General features: G+C 34.7%; 1 protein-coding gene across 2 annotated transcripts in view; it reads left to right on the forward strand.

Annotated features, from left to right (window-relative positions):
- The window catches only part of hb (zinc finger protein hunchback), a 64596-nt gene that overhangs the window by 28081 nt on the left and 10699 nt on the right, over nt 1–25816 (forward strand). Inside the window, exons 1-2 of one of the 2 annotated variants that reach the window (XM_089099529.1) lie at nt 3032–3159; nt 23888–24055. In XM_089099529.1, coding sequence (XP_088955655.1) covers nt 23907–24055 — 149 coding nt within the window. In that variant the 5' untranslated portion in view covers nt 3032–3159; nt 23888–23906. Of the gene's footprint in view, nt 1–3031; nt 3160–23887; nt 24056–25816 lie in introns of those variants that run through there. The other variant, XM_089099530.1, reaches the window with a different exon arrangement.

The raw sequence follows: 25816 nt of genomic DNA on the forward strand, positions 1-25816 counted from the left end.
CCTAACCAAACAACACAACCTAGGTACCTTTTAGTCCCCCTAAACCCCAAAAAACTAGTTTAAATATAGTTCCCGGAGTGAGATACCCTTTGTAATGCCTATCTTTATCTAGCGTCTCATAAAAGTAGCGGGTAATAGGCTACGTATCTGTTTTCGCAATACACTTACCGTTTTCTTAACAAGTAACTTTTTTTGCAATTACTTTAGTTATTTTCTATTTCACAGAATATTTTTCAGGGGGAGTTGTGGTTTTAATTTTGATTCTGGTGTAACTAACCCTTGACGTAGCCCTGATGGAATATTACCATATTTTAGACGTTTTTAATGAATGTTACAAAAAAAATTTGTTGAATTTCAAACAATTTTTCACTGTTTAACGACCCCAAGCGGCATCGCAAAGCTAATCCACAGAAATTCACGCAAAATATCTTAGAAGCTCCTACATTTTATTGAATAAAACATCAAATCGCTTACCAAAATTATAAGTAAAACCAGGTACTTACACAGGAATTTATTTTCGGACAGGCGGGGATGGGGGGGGGGGTTTGAATAGGCGGAGAACAGACACATATTATTGGAAAAATATAGGAAAATAATGACAAAATGAAAGTCTTCAGATATTCAGAGGTTGTGCCAGCCAAAATCCCTCCCGTTCTTCGTACCCTCCAGAAGAATACCATGCAACAATTTTGAAACATACCACGGCACTTGTTCCTCATTTGGTCAATAAAAAGTAAATATATGTATATGCAAGCAAAAATTTTCAAAAAAAAGAACGTACGGTTTTAAGCATCAAACGCAGCCAGGCCCGTCCATAGGATATTACTTAGTACTGGGCAGTGGTGTAATTTCGTCAAAATAATGGGGGGAGGGGGTGGGCAAAGTTGGAGCAAATTTTCCCAAATCAAGTGAAAATGACAGTAAAAACTGAAAAATGAGCCATTTGTTACCATGAAAGTACTACATAGTACTATGAAAGCACTATAAAGATACTTTATAGTACTATAAAGGTAAATATATAATAAAGAAAACTGATCCGTTTCCGTTGATGCTTGAATTATGCAGGCTTATGTTAGTTTTGGAAAGATTTTGAAGAAACTAAATTTCAGCTGGGGGAGGGGGAACCAAGATCTGGAAGGATTAGTTGCCCCCCCCCCTGTCCCATAGCAAATTACGCCCCGGGTACTAGGAATTGAGTGTAAATTTGTCAAGACCGCAAAACAGAAGGATCGACGAATATTAAAACAGAATGTGGAACTACACAAGATTTCAGGGGCCTGGGTCAGAAGACTCTTCTGGCCCAAAAACGTATATACGTTTCTGTCTCTCTTTGAAGAATCTTCTTATCTCCTAAAGGCCTTTAAAGTCCACCCGTGAAATATTAACATTCCTTATATTGCAGCCGAAAGCAGAAATTTAGTATCCGTAACTTATTATTATGGGAATTCCTTTAATGTATTTCTCTATCAAACAGTTCGTGGTAACGAACTGTAAGTAAGGAGCGACCCTGCTCAATAGTAACCGAAACTCTAAAAAACGGAATTTTGAAAACAATAGATGCATCAAAAGAATCAGATTTTTATGCTGATTTCAAATATATAAGTTTTATCAAGTTTACTGTTACCCATCAAAAGTTATGCGCCTGAGAAAATTTGCCTTATTTTCGAAAAAAGGGGTAACACCCCCTGAAAGTCATAGAACGTTAATGAAAATCACACCATCAGATTCGGCGTATCAGAGAACCCTACTATAGAAGTTTCAAGCTCATTCGAACCGAAATTAAAAGTTCTAGTGGCCTTTTTAAGTGACAAAAAAATGAAGGGCAACTTGAACCCCTCCCATGCTCATTTTTCCAAAAGTCACCCAATCAAAACTTTGAGACAGCCATTTTGTTCAACAGGGTCGAAAAATACAATAACTATGTCTTTGAGGATGACTTAATCCTCCACAGTTCCCGGGAGAAGGTCCACAAGTTATGAACTTTGCCCAATGTTTACATATAGTAATGGTTATTGGGAAGTATACAGAACTTTTCAGGGGGTATTTTTTCTGGTAGTTGGGGAGGATGGGTCGGGGATTACGTGGGAGGATTTTTCCATGGAGGAAGTTTTCATGGGGGAAGAGACATTGCTATGAAGGGGGCGTCGGATTCCCAGCACTATTTAAAAAAAATGATCAGAAATTAAATAAAAAAAACATTTTTTTTCAACTGAAAGTAATGAGCAATATTGAAACTTAAAACGTATTAATTATTCATGTAATGTGAGCCAAAATCAAAGCTGCAATTCAAAAACGTTCAGAAATTAAATAAAAGGACAAGTTTTTTTAACTGAAAGTTAAAAAAACTAAAACTTTAAACTTTAGCGTAAAGAGCGAGGCGTTGAGGAGGGGACAATCCCTTTCATATACGGAATAATTTCTGTTCGTTTTTAAGTTTTATTGTCGCTCCTTACTTTCAGTTAAAAACAACTTTTTTTTATTTTAATAACGTTTAAAAACCTTGCATCTTCAATGTTTATAATAAGTCTTCTGAAACTTTTCAAATTTCCACTGAATAATCAGTAAAAATAGAAATACTGTAGTTCTAGTGTCCTTAATGTGATCACGTCAAATTTTCTTATACGCTTTATTTTTCTAAGCATCAATTAACCGAACATGGAAGTGTTCGTTTCCAGAGTTTAAATGAGCCCAGATCTACCCCTCCATGTTTGCTGTATGTTTTTTTCTACCTTTCCAAGAAAAAAGCCTAATTCCCTATTAAGCTATCCCACAATTAAGCTCTGGCGAAAAGATATTTTTCCCTCTACGCTAAAATCAGGCTATAACCAAGCGTCCCCAAAAAATTGCCCTAGCATTAATCCCATTGATTTTTGTTGGACAGTTTCTTTCGTGAATCGATGTCCATTTTCTCAGAGCTGTTTTCCAGGGTGAGCTCGAATGTGATTGGCTGTTCGCAAAACATCCCTCCCTGTTTTACCCTCTCACCCCCGCAGCTCTACGGGTCAGTTTTTGCAAAGCAGATAGCTCAATTTTAAGAGAGGGTTCACTTCGTCAAAGTGATTATTGAGGGTAGTGTGAGGAATGTTAAAAAAATAGCTTACTGCAGTTTTTTGTGATTTACACTGAGGATACATTAGCATTTATTTGATTCTTAAGTTGGTAAGAACTGCATGAAATTCTTTTGCATTCTAGCTGTCACAGGAGCCTATAAGTGTTTTTTTATAGTAGGGCTATGGATTTTTACGATAATTTAGAAAATAAATACAAGACCTTAACTGTCAAATGTATTTATTGCTAAATCCGTAGACTAATGCAAAGATTTGGCTATTTGGGCTATAAGAAAAAAAAGTTCATTCAGTTCTTTTGAAATGAAAACTTTTAGAAAAAACGAAAAATGGAATTGCGTCCGAAGTCGTATATTAGCAGCTTCAGTTGTTTTAACGAGGATGAAAAACGAGCAATCATATATTCTCATTTTTGATGTCTCGAAGAGCTCCGAGATTTTTTCCTTTTTTAGCCTTGTGAAATTTTTTGGAAAGTAGTTACTAAAGTGATAGCCTAGACTTGTTTGTAAGTTGATAGGTTTTTTTGTTTTCCTATTTTATCCAAGGCTTACATCGTAAAATTCATCGTATATATATGTATATATATATATATATATATATATATATATATATATATATATATATATATATATATATATATATATATATATATATATATATATATATATATATATATATATATATATATATACTTGAAAAAAAAAATTTAGAAGATAACTCAGGCTAGCTTATTTGACGCGTGGCCCATGGAGTGATGTCGGCATTTTATAGAGGCACTTAGCCTGCCCAGGATGGAAAGATTTTTTTTTAGTAGTTCAAGATCCCGCCCGAATGCAGCTTTGTTAGTTAATTTTGCTTATAGGGTAAATGTCTGTCAGAAAAGAAAAATGGGTAAATTTTCGGCAGTTCATATTATTGACTTACGAATAAAGTGAACACACTACTCAATGCCCTTTTGAATTTTACCAACGTCGTAATTGCGTCCCATCCTCTACTTCGAATGGGACAAGATATAGTCTAGTTTAGCCCTAAGTTCTGGTCTATATTAATTTTTTTTTCAAATTACCCCTTTTGGCCTTGTTAATATATTGATGAGAAATAAGCTCAAAAGATAATGGTAAACCCCCTAAGATGACTACTAAATAGCCTAGGGTTTTTTGTGACCCCAGTAGGAGGGGGCTGGGACAGGATTGTGAGAAAAACAATAATTATATTTGTAAAGAAAATTGGGTAAGTTTTCAGTGGGCCTTATAATTTGGCTAAGATGAAAAGGAAAACCTTATTTGATGTCTTTTTTGTGCTCTTTCATAATTCAACAATCACTTGTGGGGTTAATTACATCTTCAGCCCTTAAAGGAGCCCCGAATGTATTCCATACGAATAATAAAAGAGCATAAAAAACATCAAATGATGTTTTTACTTTCAAACTAGCTAATTTATATGGTCCACTTCAAATTTACTATGGAATTGATCCAACCCATCCCTTCTAATGTGCAAATATATACCCTGAATCAAAGTTTCGAATCGCGCAAAATTCGGCGCTATTCTTGTCGAAAGCATTCGACAAACTTGAAACGGTGGAAAACGGTTTTATTTGGGTTGCCTAATAAATGAGGTTTGAATTGATATAAATAAGTATTTTTGGAATATGTTACCATTGAACAAACTATTTATAAACTAGTGATATCTTTTTAACCACTTTTTAATTACTTAACAAGTGTTGATAACTTCTTTGTGTGGTTACAAAAATGAAATACCTTTTGGGCCCCTTTAAGGGTTCAAGATGCAACTAGCCCCAGAAGTGATTCTTGAATTATGAAAGAACATAAAAAAAACATCAAATGATGTTTTCACTTTCATCTTAGCTAAATTATAAGGCCGACTGGAAATTTACCAAAAATTGAATGGCGAATCTAATCGGGCTCTATATTTGTTTTTTATTCCCTAGCCTATCTGTTTTTTGCTCTATAATAAACCTTAACTGTTCTGACTTCGCTTAAAGTCAAAAAAACTTTAGCATGTAGCCCTGGACGCAGAGTATCAAATGTACACCCCTTGTAATGTTGCCTATATTTCGTGGTGGCACCAAGTTTTTCTATAAAAGGTCTTTCAGATTCTACCCGCCAAGTCTTTTAAATTTCGTTTAATAGTCTAGTATTCCCTTCTTTGTCAAAACAGTGTTTGAATGAAATAAGAAATATTTATTTGGTACAGCTTTGTGGTTCTTGAGCCTGTCGGAATCCAATTTATTCAAATCTGCTTTTATTTTATTTATTTTATTTTTTTTTTGTGTCCAAGCACTTGAGTCTAGGCTTTGTATTATGGCAATTGAGTCTAGGCTTTGTATTGTATTGTGGCAGGGATACTCTCTGAAACCAATGATTGACGCCAAAACCAAGTTTAAAGCTTATGGGTTGAACACTAAATACATTTTTTTAAGAAACCAAAGTGAACAGGGCTCTTTCTATTGAACAATTAAAAATATTGCAAGAGTGAATTCCTGGAGAAAATAACAAAACAAAATTGTTATTTTGTATTGGTAACCTAACTCCATTATAATTTGGGACAATTGCAACCTATGTCCTGACTCGGCTATTACATGTGAAATGTTACTGTGACAACATGTTTAAATCTGACTTTGCTGAGCTGGTTAAGACTGGCTTCAAATTATACTTTTTAAGGTATTTTCCACATGCCTAGAATTAAAAAAAAGTACAGAAACACGACAGACGATTTGATAAGATAAGAGATAAGATAAGATAAGTTTTATTCTTCATTAAATACACATACAATATTAGATGTTATAAATCCCTCAAAGGCTCATTGGCCTGTACAAAGAGGGAAGACATATGAATTACATACTCAAGGATAAAAAACAAAAGAAAATTTAAAATGATCACTTACTCACATATGAAGGAGAAGAAAAGAAAATATAAATAAAATAGAAACTATAGAAAAAATTAGAATAAATAAACTAAATTAATTAATTATATTAAATAGACTCAAAAAAAAAAAAAAAAAAAAAAAAAAAAAAAAAAAATTACTATAAGTGAATTCCTGTCGTCGAAACAGACTGTAATTATTAGACTGTAATAAAATGGTGCGAAAGCAATAAAATTTAACCTATCTTCATGAATGCTACTCCTTAGTGAACTATACAAGTTTCACCAATAAAAAATGATAATCATACCGGAGGCCTGGGAGTCATAGCGCAGAGAAAACCACCATAAAACAAACTGTTTTTAAAGTTTGTTTTTAAAGTATCATTTCATCATCATAAGATAAGATAAGATAAAACTGAAAGAGAAAACTGACTAAGTACGGGGAAAAATAGCCGGGAAAAAGTGAAAACTCATAATTACTTAGCCAAAATCTGTGAGGTTTTAAATGCAACCATGGATTAAATTTTAGTCTTTGGGTATAAACTGAAAAAAGATGTCTTTGTACGGGTTAGCAATGAATATTTGTATGATTATCGTCAATGAATCCCACTGAATATATATTATATATGTATATATATATATATATATATATATATATATATATATATATATATATATATATATATATATATATATATATATATATATATATATATATATATATATATATATATATATATATATATATATATATATATATATATATATATATATATATATATAAATTTGTAAGTGACTTTGTTATAAGTAAAATATGTTATACAAGTGGATATAAGTATAAATTTTATAGTGTTTAGAGGAAGGGTTTCCATCTAATACTGAAACTTTTTAGGTTTTAAGGTCAATTGCCATCGTAAGTACCGTTTCTTAATTCAATAATGATTCAACCAGTTAGTGTTTGACCTTGTGCCAGCACTTTAGCCCTTACCCTCGTATTTAAATTATCATGTTTGCGACTTACCCACCACACAGCTCCTTAATTTCTTTATATTGTTCCTAGATAAATGAACTAATATGAACTTCTAAATTTTACCAAGTTTTGCTTTTTAAATATCTTCTGGTTTGAAATTTCTCTGTCAGATTTGCATAATTATTTACTAGACTCCGCAAAACTTCTATGTAGTTCTTTTACGAGCCGTGTAAGAAATTATTACCGCTGTCAAATCATAGTGAATTAGGATGAAAAAACACAAGCCACCTTTGCGCTGTTACAACCCCCTAATATCACTCCTATAATGAGGAATTAATCTAGCAATAGATGCAATCAAACGGGTAATCTCATGTGGCAACAAATATGACAAGATTTGTCAACAAACCATTCAGTTTTTACCGGAAAGGGGTGTTGGACCCTGCAAACAAATTCATGCTGTTTTTCAGAGATAATAGCTAACACCCATGTCACGCCATCATTGTTTGCAATATATCTCTAGATAATCTATTTTATTTCATTGCTTTAATCATTCCGGGTTTAGTATGTTTATGAAGCCTATTTCTGATTCAGGTGGGTTAACTTCTATACAGTTTTTGCACAGTATGTTACGGGGGAATGACGCTGCACTACCTCTATTTTATTATTTGAAAACAATTAACACAAGAGTTTAGGTTCATGATTTTTTAATATTTGAAAGAATGATGTAAACTTTTGTATAGTTTTTGGATGATTGCTTTTGTTATTCTAATCGCCAATCGACTTGGCGATTAGAATTAATTAATGTTCGCTGCTCGTAACCTTTAGCAAGCGTCACGACCTCATTAGAACCAAGTTCTTTACATGGCTCTCGAAAAGTACTTAAGGACATTCATGACTGATGTCCTACTTTGCTGTCTGACTTTACTAAATGACGATTTAAGCGCTGAAGTTTTGCTGTATTCTTCCTAGATACGACTTCCCTGTCTAAATACGACTTCCCTGTCTAAATACGACTTTGATAGTTCAAAAGGATTTATGTGACATTTTTGGTCAAAGTGAAACTTATGTGTCATTCTGGTTCCTTTAAGCTCAGGATCGTTCCCTTCGTTCGCTTTTACGGTCAGTCGACCTGTCGTTTGATCAAAATACCCTGGTTTTTGGTACATGGCTTCAGTGTTTGATACAATTTACCAATTGAAAAACTGAAAAGCAGGAATCGCTTATGAAACCTTTCAATTGATAGGGCTAATTTTCTGTCTAATCTACTTTGGCTCTTAATACCGGTTTCAAATTATTTCCGAAATTTTATATTGTGTTTTCTCCCTTCCAGAAATCGCTTGAATTGATTGTATCAAAATTTTGTCGCATAATGGAGACCTACAAAAAATATCCGCAGAGAACTGATTGTTAGTAAAAGTTATAACAATCAAAATATATTTTCGAGTTTTTTTTTACTAAGTCCTGTAGTTTGTCTCGCAACATAATACCTTTTGAATTGCTACTCTCAAATTGATGAGGCTTGATTGACAGAGGTCTTCCCACCAAAGTCCATAAAATTTCAATGACACAGTAAGCACCTTTAAAATGTGTTTTTCATGGTGGTTCATCTTTTATGGTCATCTTTATGCTCATTGGGACTACTGTGGTTTACAGAAGCTTCATTCCGTATTTTCAGGCCTTATTATCTGCCCTTAAGCCCTTGTCACCTGAAATGCAGCCGGAATTGTGATTCTGAAGAGTCCATCCCATTTTGGGAGTAATCGAGCTATGATGTTTTAGTCATTATGTAAAGCTATATATTTTGATCTGAATATTCAAGTTTTGAGCAAAGATAGCCCCCAAACTCTCCCTGGATATGATACTACTTGTAAACAAGTTGTTAAATGAATACTCTTTTTGCATTTGTTTTTGTGCTTCTGTCAGTAAGGAGTTGGAAACATGTCGATTACACTGGCACACCACCAACTAGGGAAAAGAAAGTGAAAAGGTGAACGAACTTTTTTTGTGCCCTTGCTCTAATTTTAGAAATTGGTTATTTTCGCAATCAAAATAAAATGATGATGTTGTTGTTGCAGAGAAATGACCAAGTCATTGATTTCATGAAATACCCAGTTTATTCTTAATAGTTTTCCAGTTTATACTAAGTGGACGACAAAATCTAAGAATTTTTTTAAGCTAGATGAATGAAAGTATCAGGAATTGATCAACAGCTCATATTAAGCCTAACCTAAACATAAATACTTCACTTTTTATTACTGATTTTTAATGTATAATATTTGTTAATTTTAGGTTTACCCATCAAACTTAACGTTTGATGCTGTATTTAAAGTCCAATGAGTTAAGTTAAATAGAAATAAAGCAACCTATAGAGAGCATATACTCGGGGAGAATTACTCCAGTTGTCAAGTGAACCGGGCCCTTTTTTGTCGAAAAAGATTCTGAATCTTTGTTTTCTCAAAAAATAAAAACGTCTACAATAGATTTTAAGTAAAGCCAAAATGTGTCTTAAATGATTAAAACAATATGACAGGTGAAAAGGGCAGTAATAACTGGCTATTAAAGTTTTTACGTTTTGTGCAGCATATCTTATATTTTTGTGCAGCATATCCTTTTATGCAACAACATTATGTGCAGCATATCCTTTAATTTTTGTGCAGTATAACTTGACGTTGTTAAGCATTGCGTTCAATCTTAAGCTGCATAGAAAGTGTGTGCCATTGTTGGCCATGGACAAAAGTTTTTTTTTTTCGAAGGTGGCAAATCTGAGAAAAAACACTAAAAGCTAACAAATTAAATATAAAAGAATAAATTATAGGAACAGTCTTGATAGTCTCGTGGTTTTAGTCGGGGGAAGGGCCTTTGCCCCCTTCCGTTGAAGCTAGGCATAAAAATAAGTATAAATAAATACATTCTGGCATATCTGCTGTATGCGATCCGTATATGATCGTATGCATACCTTGGAGACCTGATATATTCTTGGAAGAAAGATATAAAAGTCATTTACGCTTTTTCGTCGGACATATTGGCTCTAAGCATTGGTGGACGCCGCCAAAATTTTTGGGGATAGGGTAGATAATATTTATACGGGGGGGGGGGATCAGTGAAATCATTTTTGGGAAGGCCTGAATATTCTTCGGGGGATTGCGAACTAATACGTTCAAATCCCGTTTTTTTTCTGGTCAATATGAAGCCGTGGGTCTTTTGAACCAATTATGGAAAGGGTGCCGATTTTTTTTTTTTTGTTATCCCGTAAAAACTAGGTGAGGGTCAGTGGTCTGCTCGAGCAGCCACTCTCCTCCCCCTTCCCAATCCGTGTTTAACGCTAATAATTAGCCCGTTTGACAAAAAGAAGAAAAAACTAATTACAAAATAACCGAGAAAACGACGGTAATATCAGCCAGTAGACAGAAAAGAAAGACAAAAGCAAATATTTTGGCTAGGCTAGGACCTCTGGGAAGCCGTTTTCAGAGCTCAAAAAGCAAAAAAAAAAAAAAATACACACGTACAAAGAACCTTTTGAAGTGAACTCTAACAGAGCAGAAGAAGAACATTTGAGTGTTTCTTCTGCTCAGTTAGGGTTCATTTCAAAAGGTTTGTTTTCTTTTTTTGAACACTGAAGACGACTTCGTGAAGGTCCTTACCGAAATATCTGCTTTTGTGTTTTCGCTTCGTTTTTGTCAACTGGTTTCAGAGGCGGATCTAGAGCAAAATCTTGGGGGAGACCCAATGTGACAAGGGGGCCAATGAACAAAATCTCGGGGGGGGGGAGGTCAATGTGACAAAGGTGAAACAGGATGAGGGCGCCAAAAGAAATCGGCCCCCCCGCTGGATCCGCCAGTGACTGATTTCACGATATTACCTCCTGGATATTATCTTCGTTTTCACGGTTTTTTTTTAAGTATACCTTTTTTTCTTTTTGTCGAACGTCATGTATAGCCGGTGTGGTCTTAGAACATGTTTAATATTTAGCTTGTTATTGATATGAAAATTGGACTTAAATCACTCGTTTAACCTTACGGAAAGTATTTCAACCTTTCTTAAGCTTTTCCTCAAATATTTTCCAACCACAAAATATTTTATTTTTCGTTAATTATGTTATATTATTACAGATATATACAAATGGATAAAATGATACCAATATTTAAATATAGGCTACATTAGGTTGTAGATTATCTAATAAAATGATAATTAACAAATTCATTTTGTTGACATACCCGTAGTAGGCATAAGAGGGTCGTACAGAACAAGGCTTGTTTCATTTTGAAAGGTGTAAGGCTTAGAGAAAAATAGCCATGATGTTCAGCTGGTTATCACTGAAACCTGGTGTTTTCTATCTTTGTTTGTGTGGGTAATATGAGTTCGTCAGTTTGAGTGTGGTCACTTGTTTATTTCTGCCCAGCATGGCTCACTATAATTGACCTACTCTGACCTGGAACTCCTGTTTTCTTTCCATTTAGCACGTGCTATCACCTGCCTTCAGCAGATGTTTTTGCTGACCATTGGACGAAAAATACTTGGGCGGATGACCCCTGCATATCTTTTGTTAAATGCTATTTCGCTTTGATTGTGACTATTGATTTTTAGAAGGGACATTTTTCCACATTTCTCAGTATCAATGACACTTTTCTTCAGCGAAAATATGAAATAGATTGCCTGTATTGGTTATCAAAAGCTCGTAAATTCACATATTCATTAACATAAAGGCTCATTGAAAACTTTTTTTTTTTTTACAAAAATAAACCTGATTATATTCGTATCCATCTAGCATTATCAAATTACCATTTTTTTTTTTACGAATTTCCAGATCCTTTCTGATACAGACCCAGCCCTTAATGTGAGGGGGGGAGCTAGATTAAACACCGTAAAGGGAGGGTCGTTATAGGGAAGTGTTTTTATTTCAGTTGTATGGGGAAAGGGGTATTTGGACCCAATGTAGGGGAAGGGAATCTCCCCTCCGAAGCACCAATATGTTCCAGAAGACTTAATTCTTACCATAAACATATTACAGCTGCATTAATTTTTGTGTATAATCATTTGTCCGCACATTTTTATCTACGAAAATTTACATTGTACTCGACCATCTGAACTCAATGCAATCTTGACATTTTTCTATTTTCTGGTTAGCTGTACCATATAATTATTGACCCTATTGATTATATCAACTAGTAAGGCCTGAGAAATCTGGACGGGTCTGTCCTTTCGGTGATGATCTAAAACTTGACGTGTTCAGTAATTTGCCTTGTAACATACTACGTTCTAACTCTAGTTGCTCAAAACTCATTGGACTCAGTGAATCAAAATTTTTGGACTTTTAGTTGTGGACGGGATATCTAAAGATGCTAGTCTATTTCTGTTCTATTTTTTAGAATGTGAATCACTCATAGACTTACATTATATATCCCTTTTATTTATGTGAGGGACGCTAAACAAATGAGAGAGGGGAAGTCTAAAACCATTTTAAATCTCCAAGGGGGCCAATAAAGAGGTATAATAGGGGAATGAAACGAGAAGTCTGATTGGTTTCTCGTGCGCAAATGGAAATGATCAGTTGTGCGCTAAAAGACGGGGAGGAAATTAAGGAAAAACTCACTTGTGTGATTAAGTATTTCCTGTGTTGGAGAAGCTGTTTATTTGTTCAGGGACGATTATTTATGTTGAGAATTTTTATACATCTGAAGCTGCAGAGGGAAAATACAGTCTTAGTTCGTTGAACCAATACATGCATTTTTGTCCCATGATAACGTAAATGTTTAAACATTTTAGAATATACACGTTGGTGAAGTTGTGAGGATTCTTTTAGAATTAAGTAAAAAGCAAATTTTTTTTAAAATGAAAATTAAGAGTGTGATTGAAGCCTAAGAAAAACGGAGATGCTAAATGCATATGAGAGGGCTACGGGCACCTCAATGGAGGAAGGGCAAGGTAAACAGGGATGTGGTATTAGGGGTTTGACCCCCCCCCCCCAAAAAAAAAAGTTTGAAAAAATGCATATAAACAAATTGATTCCAGGGCTACGGGCACCTCAATGGAGGAAGGGCAAGGTAAACAGGGATGTGGTATTAGGGGTTTGCCCCCCCCCCCCAAAAAAAAGTTTGAAAAAATGTATATAAACAAATTGATTCCCTGGATGCATTTTTTACAGCAACATACATAGCGGGTTGGTAATAAGCAATAGCAATAATTTGGTTGTAATAGCAATTTTCCAATTACCATTTCAAACATTTGAATTGAAAATTGCATTGTGCAAAGGACAGTTGACAAAGACACGATATCACACACATACACACACGATCACACAATCACAAGACACGACAGCTCCAGCTGCACCCCATCATTAGGCGAAAAAACCAGTGGATCTTTTGGTTGGGGGAGGGATACTTAAAGTAACAGTGCTTTTATATAACACCATTTTCGGGCTATCCCTGAGGGGTAGTTCAGATGAATATGTGATGGGGGAGAATTCAACCCCTGACAGGGGCGAATCTACAGTATTTTCATTGGGGGGGGGGGGCAAGAGGGGTCCATACACTAATATTCAAGGAGCTTGGGCTATATAATAATTTTTTCTCTACTTTATTGGAGGGGCCACTGCCCCCTCCCCTTGACCCTCCCAAACGACGCCCCTGACTCCTGATCAGCCTTCATTTAAAGGAATGTATTTTGGACGAACGGCGCAATTTAGTTGTTGAGGGGTATGTAGCTCCTTTTATTTTGGATACGATAGTTTTTAAACAGAACAGGCTAGTGTTTTGAATATCAAAGCGATCACTGTGATGGAAAGTTGAACATTATTTCTGCATTCTAGTTTAAAGAATGCAGGTTTGATGTAGTGCACAAGCCTCCCTGTTATTCGGGAAAATCCATGTTTTATTTTGAGAAGCAAACGAGTCTGTGTTCTCGAAGCGTTTTTAAATTAAAGTTAAACTTTACTATATTGAATGGGAGGGTTAAGGCTGAAGGGGAAATATCAACCCTCGTAGTAAGAATAATTTTGAATGCAGTGTTAGCAACGAAATGAAATAAATAAAAACTGTTTCAAATACAATAAAAGGAAGGAGCGGCATTGAGAATACGGAGGGGGGGGGGGGCTGCCATCGTATTATCCCACCTCTGTTCATGCAAAATTAGAAATTTCGGTACTTGTGTCTTATAGCCACCACACTCAAGTTCTTTCGAGAACTGAAGTTTGGTTAATGCTAATGAAATAAAATAAAATATGATGAAAGCATAATACTTTATCAGCAAAATTATGAAAACTACAACAAAGAATTATGGAAGGGGGCTGCCCAGACCGCATTATATTAAATACGTAATCTGAACCTAACCTAACCAAAATACCAACTAAATATTTTATTAAAATATAGCTACAATGTAGTTTCCCACCGAGCTGAAGCTAATATTGTCTGGTTTATCTATGAAAACCATGACCATGGTTTTCACCATGACATGGTGAAAGACCATGAAAATCGGTTATTGTCTCTGGTTCGCGATACAAGATCTTGAGTGTGGTGGCTATAAGACAAAAGTACCGAAATTTCTTCCACTATACGTCAAGGATAAATTCTTGAATACCTCGGCGACAAAATGGCTTATTTATTTTTATTTTCTTTAAACAGTATATTTTTATTTCAAATATGTTTAACGATATTCATTAAATAACTTACCAATGGATATTTTTGTTGCACCTCGCAATTTGTGGAGTGGGAAGAACATCACCCCGCCACACACACGCATATAAAGGTTAATTTCTGGTCGTCTAAAGTTTAAATTTCACTGTTTAATTCCTTAAGTAAACAATTTTGTAATTTTGTAACAGCATGAATATGGATTTGAGTGCTTTGAATTATTTAGCAATCTGACTTGAAGGTATTGTTTTCGCTCAAATTTTTGAAACTAGCTTATTGTGTTGGTGGTGCGACGTTGTGCCGCAAGGGCAAAATTTTGCTTTTATTCATAAAATTAATGCATTTTTTTTACTTTATTTACTTTACGTTATTCTCTTAACTTTGCTTCATTTTACTTTATTTAATATGCTTTATCGACTGAATTTTGCATAAAATAAACCTTACAAAAAATCTAAACATTTCTTCTTAAAACTAAATTTTGTTAAATCAAAAAAAAAAAAATTATCTCGCAAAATTTTTTGATTTGTTTCATCATTAGAATTGTAGGATATTGGTCAGAACAACACAATAAATTTCTGTTTCAACACCACCCATTCTTCCATCTCGTGTTTCTGCGCTTAGTCGCAGGTTTAACGTAATTAAAAGCCAATGAAGTTTTGTGCAGCTCAAAATATCAAATGAATGTCAAGAAAAACATTCATAAGTTATTGGATTTACCTCATTTTATTATAGGATTTTTTTTTTCAGACACTTCTACAGATTAAGATCCATGTAATTAAGATTCAATTGCTCAGCGTTCCGTTTGTCATAGCTACTGTGTTGCTCTTGTTTAATCCATTTCTATATAAGAACTTAGGATTATTATAGTTCCAGTTGCGTATCCTACTATATTAAAAATTGCCTGGATTCATTTTCTTTTGATATAAAATACTGAATAGGGTCATTCAGAAAGTTTCTGTCCGATTACATAGAATACATCTTTTGATCAATAGAAAAAGGGGACAGTTTTTCGGATTTGGATGTACTCTTTTATCTATCCCCCATTGGACATGAAACCAGATCTCCACTTATTATGATTAAAAGCCTGAATAATAATTCATAACTACAAATAATAATGAACGCTTTTCATAGAAAAGAATCATAAGTAAAATACATTTTAAAAGGCACGGTCTTTTCTTCTGTGGAAGTGGTAGTGGAACAATACCTAAAAGGGTCATTCTAAACAGTCTCATCGGTGGTCAAGTTTTTGCAGACATGCAGAATAATAAAAGAGAGGTTGGAATAACCAGTGTCAATAAAAATAAGTAGTGGTTACATTGGTTGATATGACTCTTAGAATTTGTTCTCCATAGCTTGATTCTGAACTAGTATCTTACTCGAGGGCCATCTTATTTTGTAATCCCTGCATTGCCAGCCATGGGGCTTTGCTGGGTGGAGGAGGTGTGTGATAATTTATTTGCTTTTATTTTTAAATTAATTGTTGAGTAAAACTATCTAGCTATCTATGAATGACTATTCAATTAAGTTCATAGATGAAATAATAAAAAAGAGATAAGCAAACAAAAAAAAAGTCAAAACTGTCACATCGTAACAATTAAGGGTACTTGTCGGTTATTGGAAACACCCAAAAAGTGAAGTAGGTTAATCCTAATGAAAAATAACAAACATGATGATGAAAGGATACTTTAAAAACAAATTATGGAAACCTTACCTAACTCCCACCCCTAATGTGCATATATATAGCCCAAATTATACAAGTCCAATGCATTGTATCATCCATCACTTGTTTATGTAGTTGTAAAACAGGTTTTCTGATATGTATAACCTAAGCGTAACTCTTGAGCGTGTTCCCAATAACCGACAAGTACCCAATTGAGTTTATTAAAAATGAATACCATGGCTTAGCTACCGTGCCATTCAAAGGCCGTATACAGGGGGGTTAGCGGGGTTTGAACCCCCCTCGAAATGTTCGTCCGACTCGTAAAAAACCTGACAAAAATGAATATAAACAAATTTTGTATTCCTTTTTAAAAGTATTTTTGAACACCCCCCTGAAAAAATTTCGTTTGTACCCCCCTCCCCCCCCCCCAGAAAAAATCATGGATACAACCCTGGTGCCATTGTATATAACAATATATCATAAGCTGCACATGAATTCTGTACCATTATTCAGACTGAATTCTATTTAGTATTGGCTTGTCTTACAGGGAAACAGCACGAACGCATGCCTCCTCCCACGCGAAAAAAAAGAAGCTACATATTGAAAGTGCTTTTTATTTAAACCTTTAAACGAATATTCTTCCACCTGTCCTGTGAAAAGCTGTAAAATATAGAAGAAATATCTTTCGAATTTAACGTAATTTATACCCTGCTGTTTTGAGTAAGCCTATGATTATGCAAAGCATTTATATTTGCATCAACTAGGAAGTTAACTGTAGGAATATTAATAGAAATAAAACAAAAGGCATTTCTTTTTAAAGTCAAGTCCCTGTCTTTTCTGCCAAATTCAGAAGAACAGAACATTTTCTTCAACTGGACAGGGAGTTGTTTCCATTTCCGTCATTATATCCAATCATCAACTATGAGAAATGGATATAAAAGGATATTTTACACAAACAAGAATCTACCACTGTTCTTTCATTGTTTTGTCAAAAACTGATTTCCTTAGCCACCTACTTTGGGGCGATAAAAAGAGCTTATATTTTGTAATGTCGAGTCTTTTAAGCCAGTAATGAAACAGCTTTTAGTGGGGCGACAGGGTTGTTTGTCTGTGAAATGCAACCAATGATGCATTCACTTTTTCGTTGAAAAATCTTCGTTGATAGATGTCACGTACTGGTAATATATCTGACTTTAAAGGGAGCCCCTTTGTATTGAAGTCCTTTCATTTTTACACTAAAAAAAAAAAATCTTTTATAGTGACAATAACCTCGTTGGTTCTCTGCTAAATGGTTCTGAGATTATAGCTTCTTTAATGCCTTTTTTCTTTGCACGAGGAGCTTTCCTTTCTCCCATTAACTTTTAAGGACTAAATATCAATATTATAGTTCTGTTTTAGCTTTTTTCTTTCATTTATTGTTTACTTACATGCAGGGGCGTCGTTTGGGGGTGGCAGAGGGGGAGGAAGTTGCCCCCCCCCAATTATGTGGAGAAAAAATATTATACATCCCATGCCCTTTGATTATCCAAGTGTGGACCCGACTTGGCCCCCCCCCCCCCCAAAAAAAATGCTGGAGATTCGCTCCTGCTTACAAGTGACTGCGTGTAGGTAGGGTGTGTATTCTTATGTAACTTTAAACCCTCTTTCTGTCTCAAAGCTAATTTCAAATTTTCACAAAAATATAAATGTCATCAGAATAGACTAAAAAAAAGGTTCATTGGCTCCAAGCAAAGGGCGAAACTTACATAATAATATTTATTTTCTCATTCCTTAACGGAAAATATTGGTGAGCTAGAAAAGTGGTGGGAGGAGGTTCTAAGGAAGGATTTAATGGAAATTGGAACTTCTTGGGATGGTTTGAAGAAGGTTTTGAATAGATGGGATGGAAGAGTGGGTAAATTGTGTTGGCCTTAAGAGGCAAGGGGCTGTTGACAACTATTATTATAAGTATTAATAGTAGAATAAAAAGCAGATAATGTCAAGTAGAGCTTAGAGCTAATTTGGGCTTTAGATCTATTCATGAAAGTTGTATTCCCCCATCTTAGCAACTGTCCAAGATTGGTTAATTCCCGCAGTATTCTTGATAAAAATCTAGGAATTTTATCAAACGTTTTATTATTCTAGTGCCACATTTACATCAAACGAATCTACTTTTTATACTGATGCCACATACATATAGTCTATTACTAGCAACTCATTTCTTCTCGTTATTAAAGAACTTTGTTTCCAATTCAACTACCATCTAATTGCGTGTTTAACATTACAGGGACCGTTCATATTTCTAAGAATCTTTTTAAAAATTCGATATTTTTTTTCCATATTTGGCGACATTTAACTAACATTTTTTCTAGTTCAAGATTTACCTTGAATATATATTTTGTCATTCACATTTCTAAATTAATAATTCATTTTCTAGATTTACCAATGAATTATCAAAATTCTTTTATTTTTTTTTGTTAATGGTTCGGACTATTTTCTAAGGTTACAATGGATAAAAAAAAAACACTTTATGATCAACTGAACCCTTGAAAACTTTTAGGACTACGGCTGGAATGCTGTTCCAAAACATATATGTTTTCCAAAATACCATTTCAAAATTCTTGTGGCTAAAAGAACCATTCTTGTGGCTAAAAGAACCTTTGTTATATCATAATCTGATTTCAGACAACTTTTCTAACAAATAATTTCTCGAAGAAATGCCCTGCTTTGCAAATCATATAAAGCGGTACTTTGTTTTTGTAAATTCTTGCTGTTTGTTTGTGAAGGATTCAAGCATAGAGACGAACTCCTTGGTCTGACCTTGTGCGAAAACATGCGCGATTTGTTTGCCAACGTCTGCAATTTCTGATAAACAACCTCAGGAAAAGACCGAGTAACTGTACATGAAGAAACAAGACAACTTGAGGGATTCTTTACTCTCATTTCTTGAACAACATAAATGACACAAAATATAAAGACAAACTGCTGTAATTTGATTCCGTGGGATTTAAACTGGCAGAAAATCCTAAAGTTACAATGAGAACAGGGTAAACATCCTAGACAGTCAGTGGTGACCTTGTCCTCCTCACTTCATTCTAGGCCAATTGATAAAATTTGCAGCGAAATTCGGGAACTAAAAAAAGGCGACATATTGTTATGAGGTATCAAACCTTTCCTCCATGCACAAACGATATTATTTGATGGGTGAAGCTGGCAAGTTATTTGAAAAATAAACTTACAATTTGGTTCATTTTTAGTTTGATTGATGTCATAATTCAGTTTAGTTCAAAAATATTAAGAACCAGGTAGGAGAGACATTAAATCCCCTTCCTCTTCTACTTTTGTGGCTGGCCCAGTCCTTCCTGATATAATCCAAGTTTTTGACTGTTGTGTCCGTTATCAGGCAAGTGTACAGCAATTTATTTCGTTTTGGGGAGGTAAAGGGTGTCAAAACAGGAAAGAATCATGAAATATCGTGAAGTTTTTTTTTTTTTGGGGGGGGGGGGAGGGAATATAATCCACAAAACCTATCCTAATTTTAGGCGCCTGACTTATGACCAGTCTAATCTTTATATTATTCCACTTTATATTTAATACCATGGGTGCACACCTGACAATATCTTGGCGGGGAGACATGCAAAAAATTCCAAGGGATGGCTGATACTAATTTTCAAACTATCTTAACAATTGATCCCCCTGTGTTAATGCACATGCACTTACTTTTCAAATCTATTGCCTTCCAATATGTCATTATTTCATGTTTTTTTTATATGTTCGATGAATTTTAGGCCCCCTAAAATGAATTCCTACATTTACATTCATGAGTATCACTAACCCGGTTTTTTTCTTTTTTATCAAGCGGATAACATTTTTAAAAGAGGTGACACCAAAATGTCTTTCTTGTTGGACGCATTTTAGAATAGTAGATAAAAGTGTAAAACAATAAAAACAATACTGGTTTTACAAACAACAAAGTGCAAAACAATAAAAACAATACCTGTTTTACAAACAACAAAGTGCAAAACAATAAAAACAATACTGGTTTTACAAACAACAAAGTGCAAAACAATAAAAACAATACTGGTTTTACAAACAACAAAGTGCAAAACAATACTGGGTCTTAGCCTGAAATCTACACTGATGTTTAGCATAAAATATTTGAGCTTTCAGATGTCATTTTCAACAGAGCAGGTTTGGAAAGGCCGTTCACCGATCATTGAAACTATGTCACAGAGACATAATTCAAAACCTATATCTTCAACCCGAACAGCAGTTAGCCCGCTGTCATAATTACATAAGGGTTGATCACTTATCCATAGATGAAATTGACCGGGTTTACATGGTGCTCCTCACAAGCAAAAACCCTATTTTTGAGAGTTTCGAGTTAAATATAATATTTTCGGTTATCGGTCCTGAAAGATCGCTCGATGAAGTCTGAAACCGTTATGTAATATTTGATCGATTTCAATCTCATGTACATGCAATTTCCGTTCTAACCAGGCACGTAAAGACAAATTTCATTTTTTGCGGAGGGGGCCTTGGTAATTGTATAAGCAGGATACGGCACAATTTGTAAGAAATAGTTGGCATGCGTACCAGTAACCTAGTATCGTTGGTTGCAGGCCTTATAATATGCATCGCACAGTGAAAACGCAGACGGTGTCAAGTAATTCAAACAATGCTTTGTTTTTGCACATTATGGGATTTGCTTTTAGTAAGCCTGGAGAAGGTAATAGTAGTGATTGTGATTGTGCGCAACTCTTTAGTTAAGCTTTTTAATATTATAAAATCTACTCACTGGTGTATCCAGGGGGCCAGGGCCCCCTCCAAGATTTTTCCTGGCGCCCCATTCGGTTGTTTCACTTTTTTAAATAAATTTGTCAGTTACGTCAATTATTAATTGTGCATAACCAACGAAAACAACTTGATGCCACATTTAGTCGTACGCAGAAGCACTTCTTGATTTGAATCCCTTGAAGAAGGTAGGTCCAGTCGTCATTTGTATTGGGAATGAAAAAAAGCTTATTGCCTGAATTTTTTTTATCCTCCAAAAGCTGCCTCATTATCACTGAATGATATTGAAGGAGATAACTTTATCAGTAGAAACCAAAACTTTAAATAAATTTTCAAACGGGGATAAATCCATTTATTCAGACAGTGAAAAAAGAGAAAAAAACAGGCACAAAAGTCCAGATATTTCGATCACATTCCGCGACCGTCATCTGTAGAATTACTCTGATGACGGTCATGTAACTCTACTGATGACAGTCGCTGTCGCTGTATATGTGATAGAAATATCTGGATTTTGTACCTGTTTTTTTCACTGTCTAAATAAGTGGATGTATCCACATTTGAAAATTTATTTGTTCGTCATAGAAGGGCAGGGTGGTCTAGAAATGAATACCTAATTTAAGATGTTATGTTGAAAAAAAATCTAAGAAAACGGAAGTTTAATACCAATCCATACATAAAAATAATCTATTGTTAATGCTGATTGCAAATATGTAAAATTGATTGTGGTCAAAGCTATGAAACAAACACTTTCATAATTTTAGAAGAAGGGGGAATACTCCCAAAGGGACGATTCTAATGAAAGTCCCACCATCTAATTAGCATGTTCAGAGAGCCCTAAACTGGAGATTTGAAGCTCATACGTTAAAAAATACGAAATTTGGCATTTCTTTTGAGAAGGGTTGAGAGGGGATCGTATCTAAGTTGTAATAGTAGAATATCGAGAACTAGATTGTTCGAACGGGAATTTAGAATTCTAATGCCCTTGTTGTGGCAACATCCCTTTTAGTTGTATTTTGTGCCATTTTGCGCAAACCAGCAATTTTTGCAGGACTAGGGCCAGCATATTATCGAGCCAAAATTCTGAGATGGCGAATCAGTCCATAAAAAATGATCTACCGGTTTGACTGAATTGCACGGTTGCCAACCAACTGTTAGAGGAGAGGCTAGTTGATCATTTTGCTTGAATCCTCAAAATCTGTATTTTAGGTCTAAAGTTTTCAATTTCATAAGAGATCCTTCACGTCAATATGACGGAGATTTATCCCTTCCCATGCGTTTGAGGAATATATTTAGGTTGAGCGTTCAATATGGAGACAGATGGGTTTAGAACCTCTCCTATTGAAGAAATGTTTTGACTGTGGAACAAGCAGATTAATGAGGTGAAATGACCGGGGGATGGCCCAGAGACAAGATTTGTCGGTTGAACCCTCCTGTATTTAAAAATTGAAAATGAATATCTCAAAATCATTTTCAGCATTTTAGAACCCCCTCCCAGAAATTTGTTCTACAGGAGATAATCCCTTTCGAAGCATTTTCGTGCAAAAGTTAAACAAACACAAAGATTAGAGGATTACGAGAGGGTCTGGCAGCCTCCCATAGTTAAGATAACCCTGAGTATGATATACAAAATAGACAGAAATTAAATATATAAGCGGGTTTTATTTCAAGTTAAAGTAGTGACATTCAAATAAATATAACACTTAAAATAAACATGCTGTCTTACATAAGAGGGGGGATACCCGTTCCCCTCATTAATAGGAGACCTACTCTACGCTAAAGTTTCAACATTTTATATAGACATTAATAGTACTATTAATAAAATATAAAGCAATAAAGCAAGTTTAGTTTCGCTCTTTGCCTCCAAAAGAGCTGTTTTTGAATCTCTGTTATTGACTTGTAATTTTATCTTGTTTTTTGAAAATGGGTTTTAATGACATAACCTATGGGCAATCCGTAGCTATCTTAAAGACATGAACATTTGAGATAAAGAAAGTCCCCTCTGTCGTTGAAATATCAAGTATTCGTCACCTTATTTACTGTGACTCTTTCGCAAAAGAGTTACAGAAAAAAAGGCACAGGCTAGGTGTTATAAGACAGATTTAATCAATGCTTAAGGGCTATGAAACTTGTTTGATTAGAATCATGATCCAGGTCTATTTCATTTGGAAGAATTTTGACCGTTGGAAATAATTTTTTATTGTGTCCCTACTATGTTAAAATTATTGTAAGTTTGTCGTCACTCTTTACTCTCAAGTGGGAAGACTTTTAGAACTGATTTGTACAATTTATCCTTGGCTACATACTGGGGACAGAGGACACAAGGACTCCTCCCCTATATACTCTCATGAGAAAATTTTCGCAAAATTGTTGAAAATCATGCCAGATCTGCTAGAATACTTGGTATAATAGCTATGAGGGATTATCAAGACTATTTGTCAAGGATTATTGAATTAAAGCCATTTATTTATAAAAAGATCCGAGTAAAATTAAAAACACTCAATAGTTTCAAAATTGTTACCTTAATTTTTCATTCGCGACTGAAAGCCTGTTTTAAATTTGTTAGAATTTCGAAAAAATTTCACCCCCATGATTTTATTGAATATTTGCTAAAAATTCTTTGAATTAAAAACATTTATCAAAAGACACAAGCGCCATATAAAAATATTATTATTGGTTTCAAAATTGTCACTTCTAGTGTTTATTCGTGACTAAAAACCTGCTTTTCATTTGTTATGATTTCATAAAAGTTGTTAATTTTGACGTGACCCATCACTGGACTCTTTGGCTAAGTTTGAGTCCTCTTCTCGTTAAAGGTTAAAAATTGTGTTAAGCCTATATATAGTCCGCTATAATGCAAGAACAAACCTTTTGAATGCCATTTATCGGTACTATAATTAATTCCCATTTTTTAGAATGCATGTTTGATTAGCAATGAATTCAACTTGTGGAATGGTTCAAGCGCCTCATACACATCCAACCAATCCAGATTTAGAGATTAGAAGAACTCAAACTTCTCCAATCAGTTTTGAGGGGAGAGTTAGTGTCCTCCCTCCTAACTCAGTGGGAATACATTCTTTTCGGTAAGCTTTTTTCCACCCTCTTCTAATCAGCAACAAAAGGATATCGATTTCAAAGAGAGGGGATAACCCCGCCTTTCTGTTTTTTTGCGATTGATTGAATATGCATTTGTCATGTCCAATAGGGAGATGATTTTTCTAAAGTAGGTGACGTCATGTTTAATATTTTCCGAAAAAGAAATGTATGAGTTTATTGATATATTGAATAATTAGCTGTATAAAATTTTCGCGCTATCAATCTATTGTACGTATATCTCGTGCCTGACTTTACAAACCTTCACCTAGTGAAAGGGGATGTGTTGGTACTCCCTAAAAGGCACCACCATCCCCTCGACACAGCGGGAAACAAACAAACGTGGCCTAAAAATGAACTGAAAATGTTTTGACCCCCCTCTCCTAGGAAAAATCATTCAATGCTCCATCCCTAAAGAAAGAGTTCTTTGCTTACTGAAGTGAGTTTGTAAGTAATCTTTCTTTTTCATCTGTTTTTCTCAGATGCGTTTTGTTTTTGTTTTAGTGCACTTGTTGTCACATTGAGTTTTGTTTTTGATAATAAGAATTTTTGAATTGAAATAAAATTCTATCATATAAAACTGGATGTGAAGTCATTCTTAGAAAAGGTCAAGTTTGGTCATTTGGTTTGTTTATCCACTTATTCTTATTATCTGTCGTTTCTTTTATTCGAGTTTATATTCTTCTTGAGTTAAATATCCTTTTGTGTGGGGTACTAATTTTAACTTAGAATATGTTTAATGTTTACACTCGTCAAGCACGACCTGGCTCTGGTTATTCTTTTGACGATAAACTTAGATGTCTTATGCATCACGACAACAAAAAAGGAGGAGCTTGGAGCTAGGGATGCTAAAAAGGAAAGTAAAGGGTAGCGTAACTAATAAATTTCTTTGGGCTGGCCCAAAAGTAGCCGACCCAGAGGAAAACTCAGTCAATTTTTAGGCCAGCTATTGGTCCCTAAATCTGAAAAATAACCCTTTGGGTACTGAGGAGATTTCGGCTCATTTACAAGTCTTCTGCCCAGGTTAGTTAAAATATTTACTAAGATAAAGCTATGTAGCGCGGCGGGATCCAGGATCCAAACAAACAAAAATAATAATGGAAAAGACAAATAAGGGACGCTTTAAAGGGGAACAAATGACCCCACCTTTTTTACTCTTGTTATATTTTTCCTGTTGTTACAATGTCGTTTGAACCATTAAAACGGACAGAAAACTTATTTTTTTGCATAAATTGTTAAGCAATCTAAAAGAGCGAACGGTTTTGAATCACATCAATTTTACACCTGTTTCTCTGACTTAACTTTAAGGCCGTTTTCAATGATGGGCTAAGAACAAAGATCTTAGTTATTTTTCAGGGTAGTCCAGCTTCTAGTAAAACTTGTATACTCTCTAAAGTTTTCATCTCTAGCTTCCCTCGAAATGCTCATGTCTTCAAAGTAAATATTATTTTGTCTCATACAGTGTCTCAGTTGAGTCGCACAAAGGCCCTGTTGGTAGCAATAACACAAGCAATATAAACATGTCTTATATTTCACGTTGATTCTAAAAACAAGTACTGCTCTAAACTTAGGTCCCCCATGCACAAAGAAACCTGTCAATTATCGTGCGTATTTACGAACATAAAACGCAACTTGCTTCGTATAATTGAGCCGTTCAGTAGTCGAGTCGGTTGTACATAAAACAAATACCAGAAGAAAACTGAAAAGGCAGCACGTTGCTGGTCTTCGCGTTACATCTATTTATGGAAAAA

Source organism: Artemia sp. Qi Xiang Cuo, chromosome 13, assembly GCF_049724085.1.
Source record: "Artemia sp. Qi Xiang Cuo chromosome 13, ASM4972408v1, whole genome shotgun sequence".
NCBI lineage: Eukaryota > Metazoa > Arthropoda > Branchiopoda > Anostraca > Artemiidae > Artemia > Artemia sp. Qi Xiang Cuo.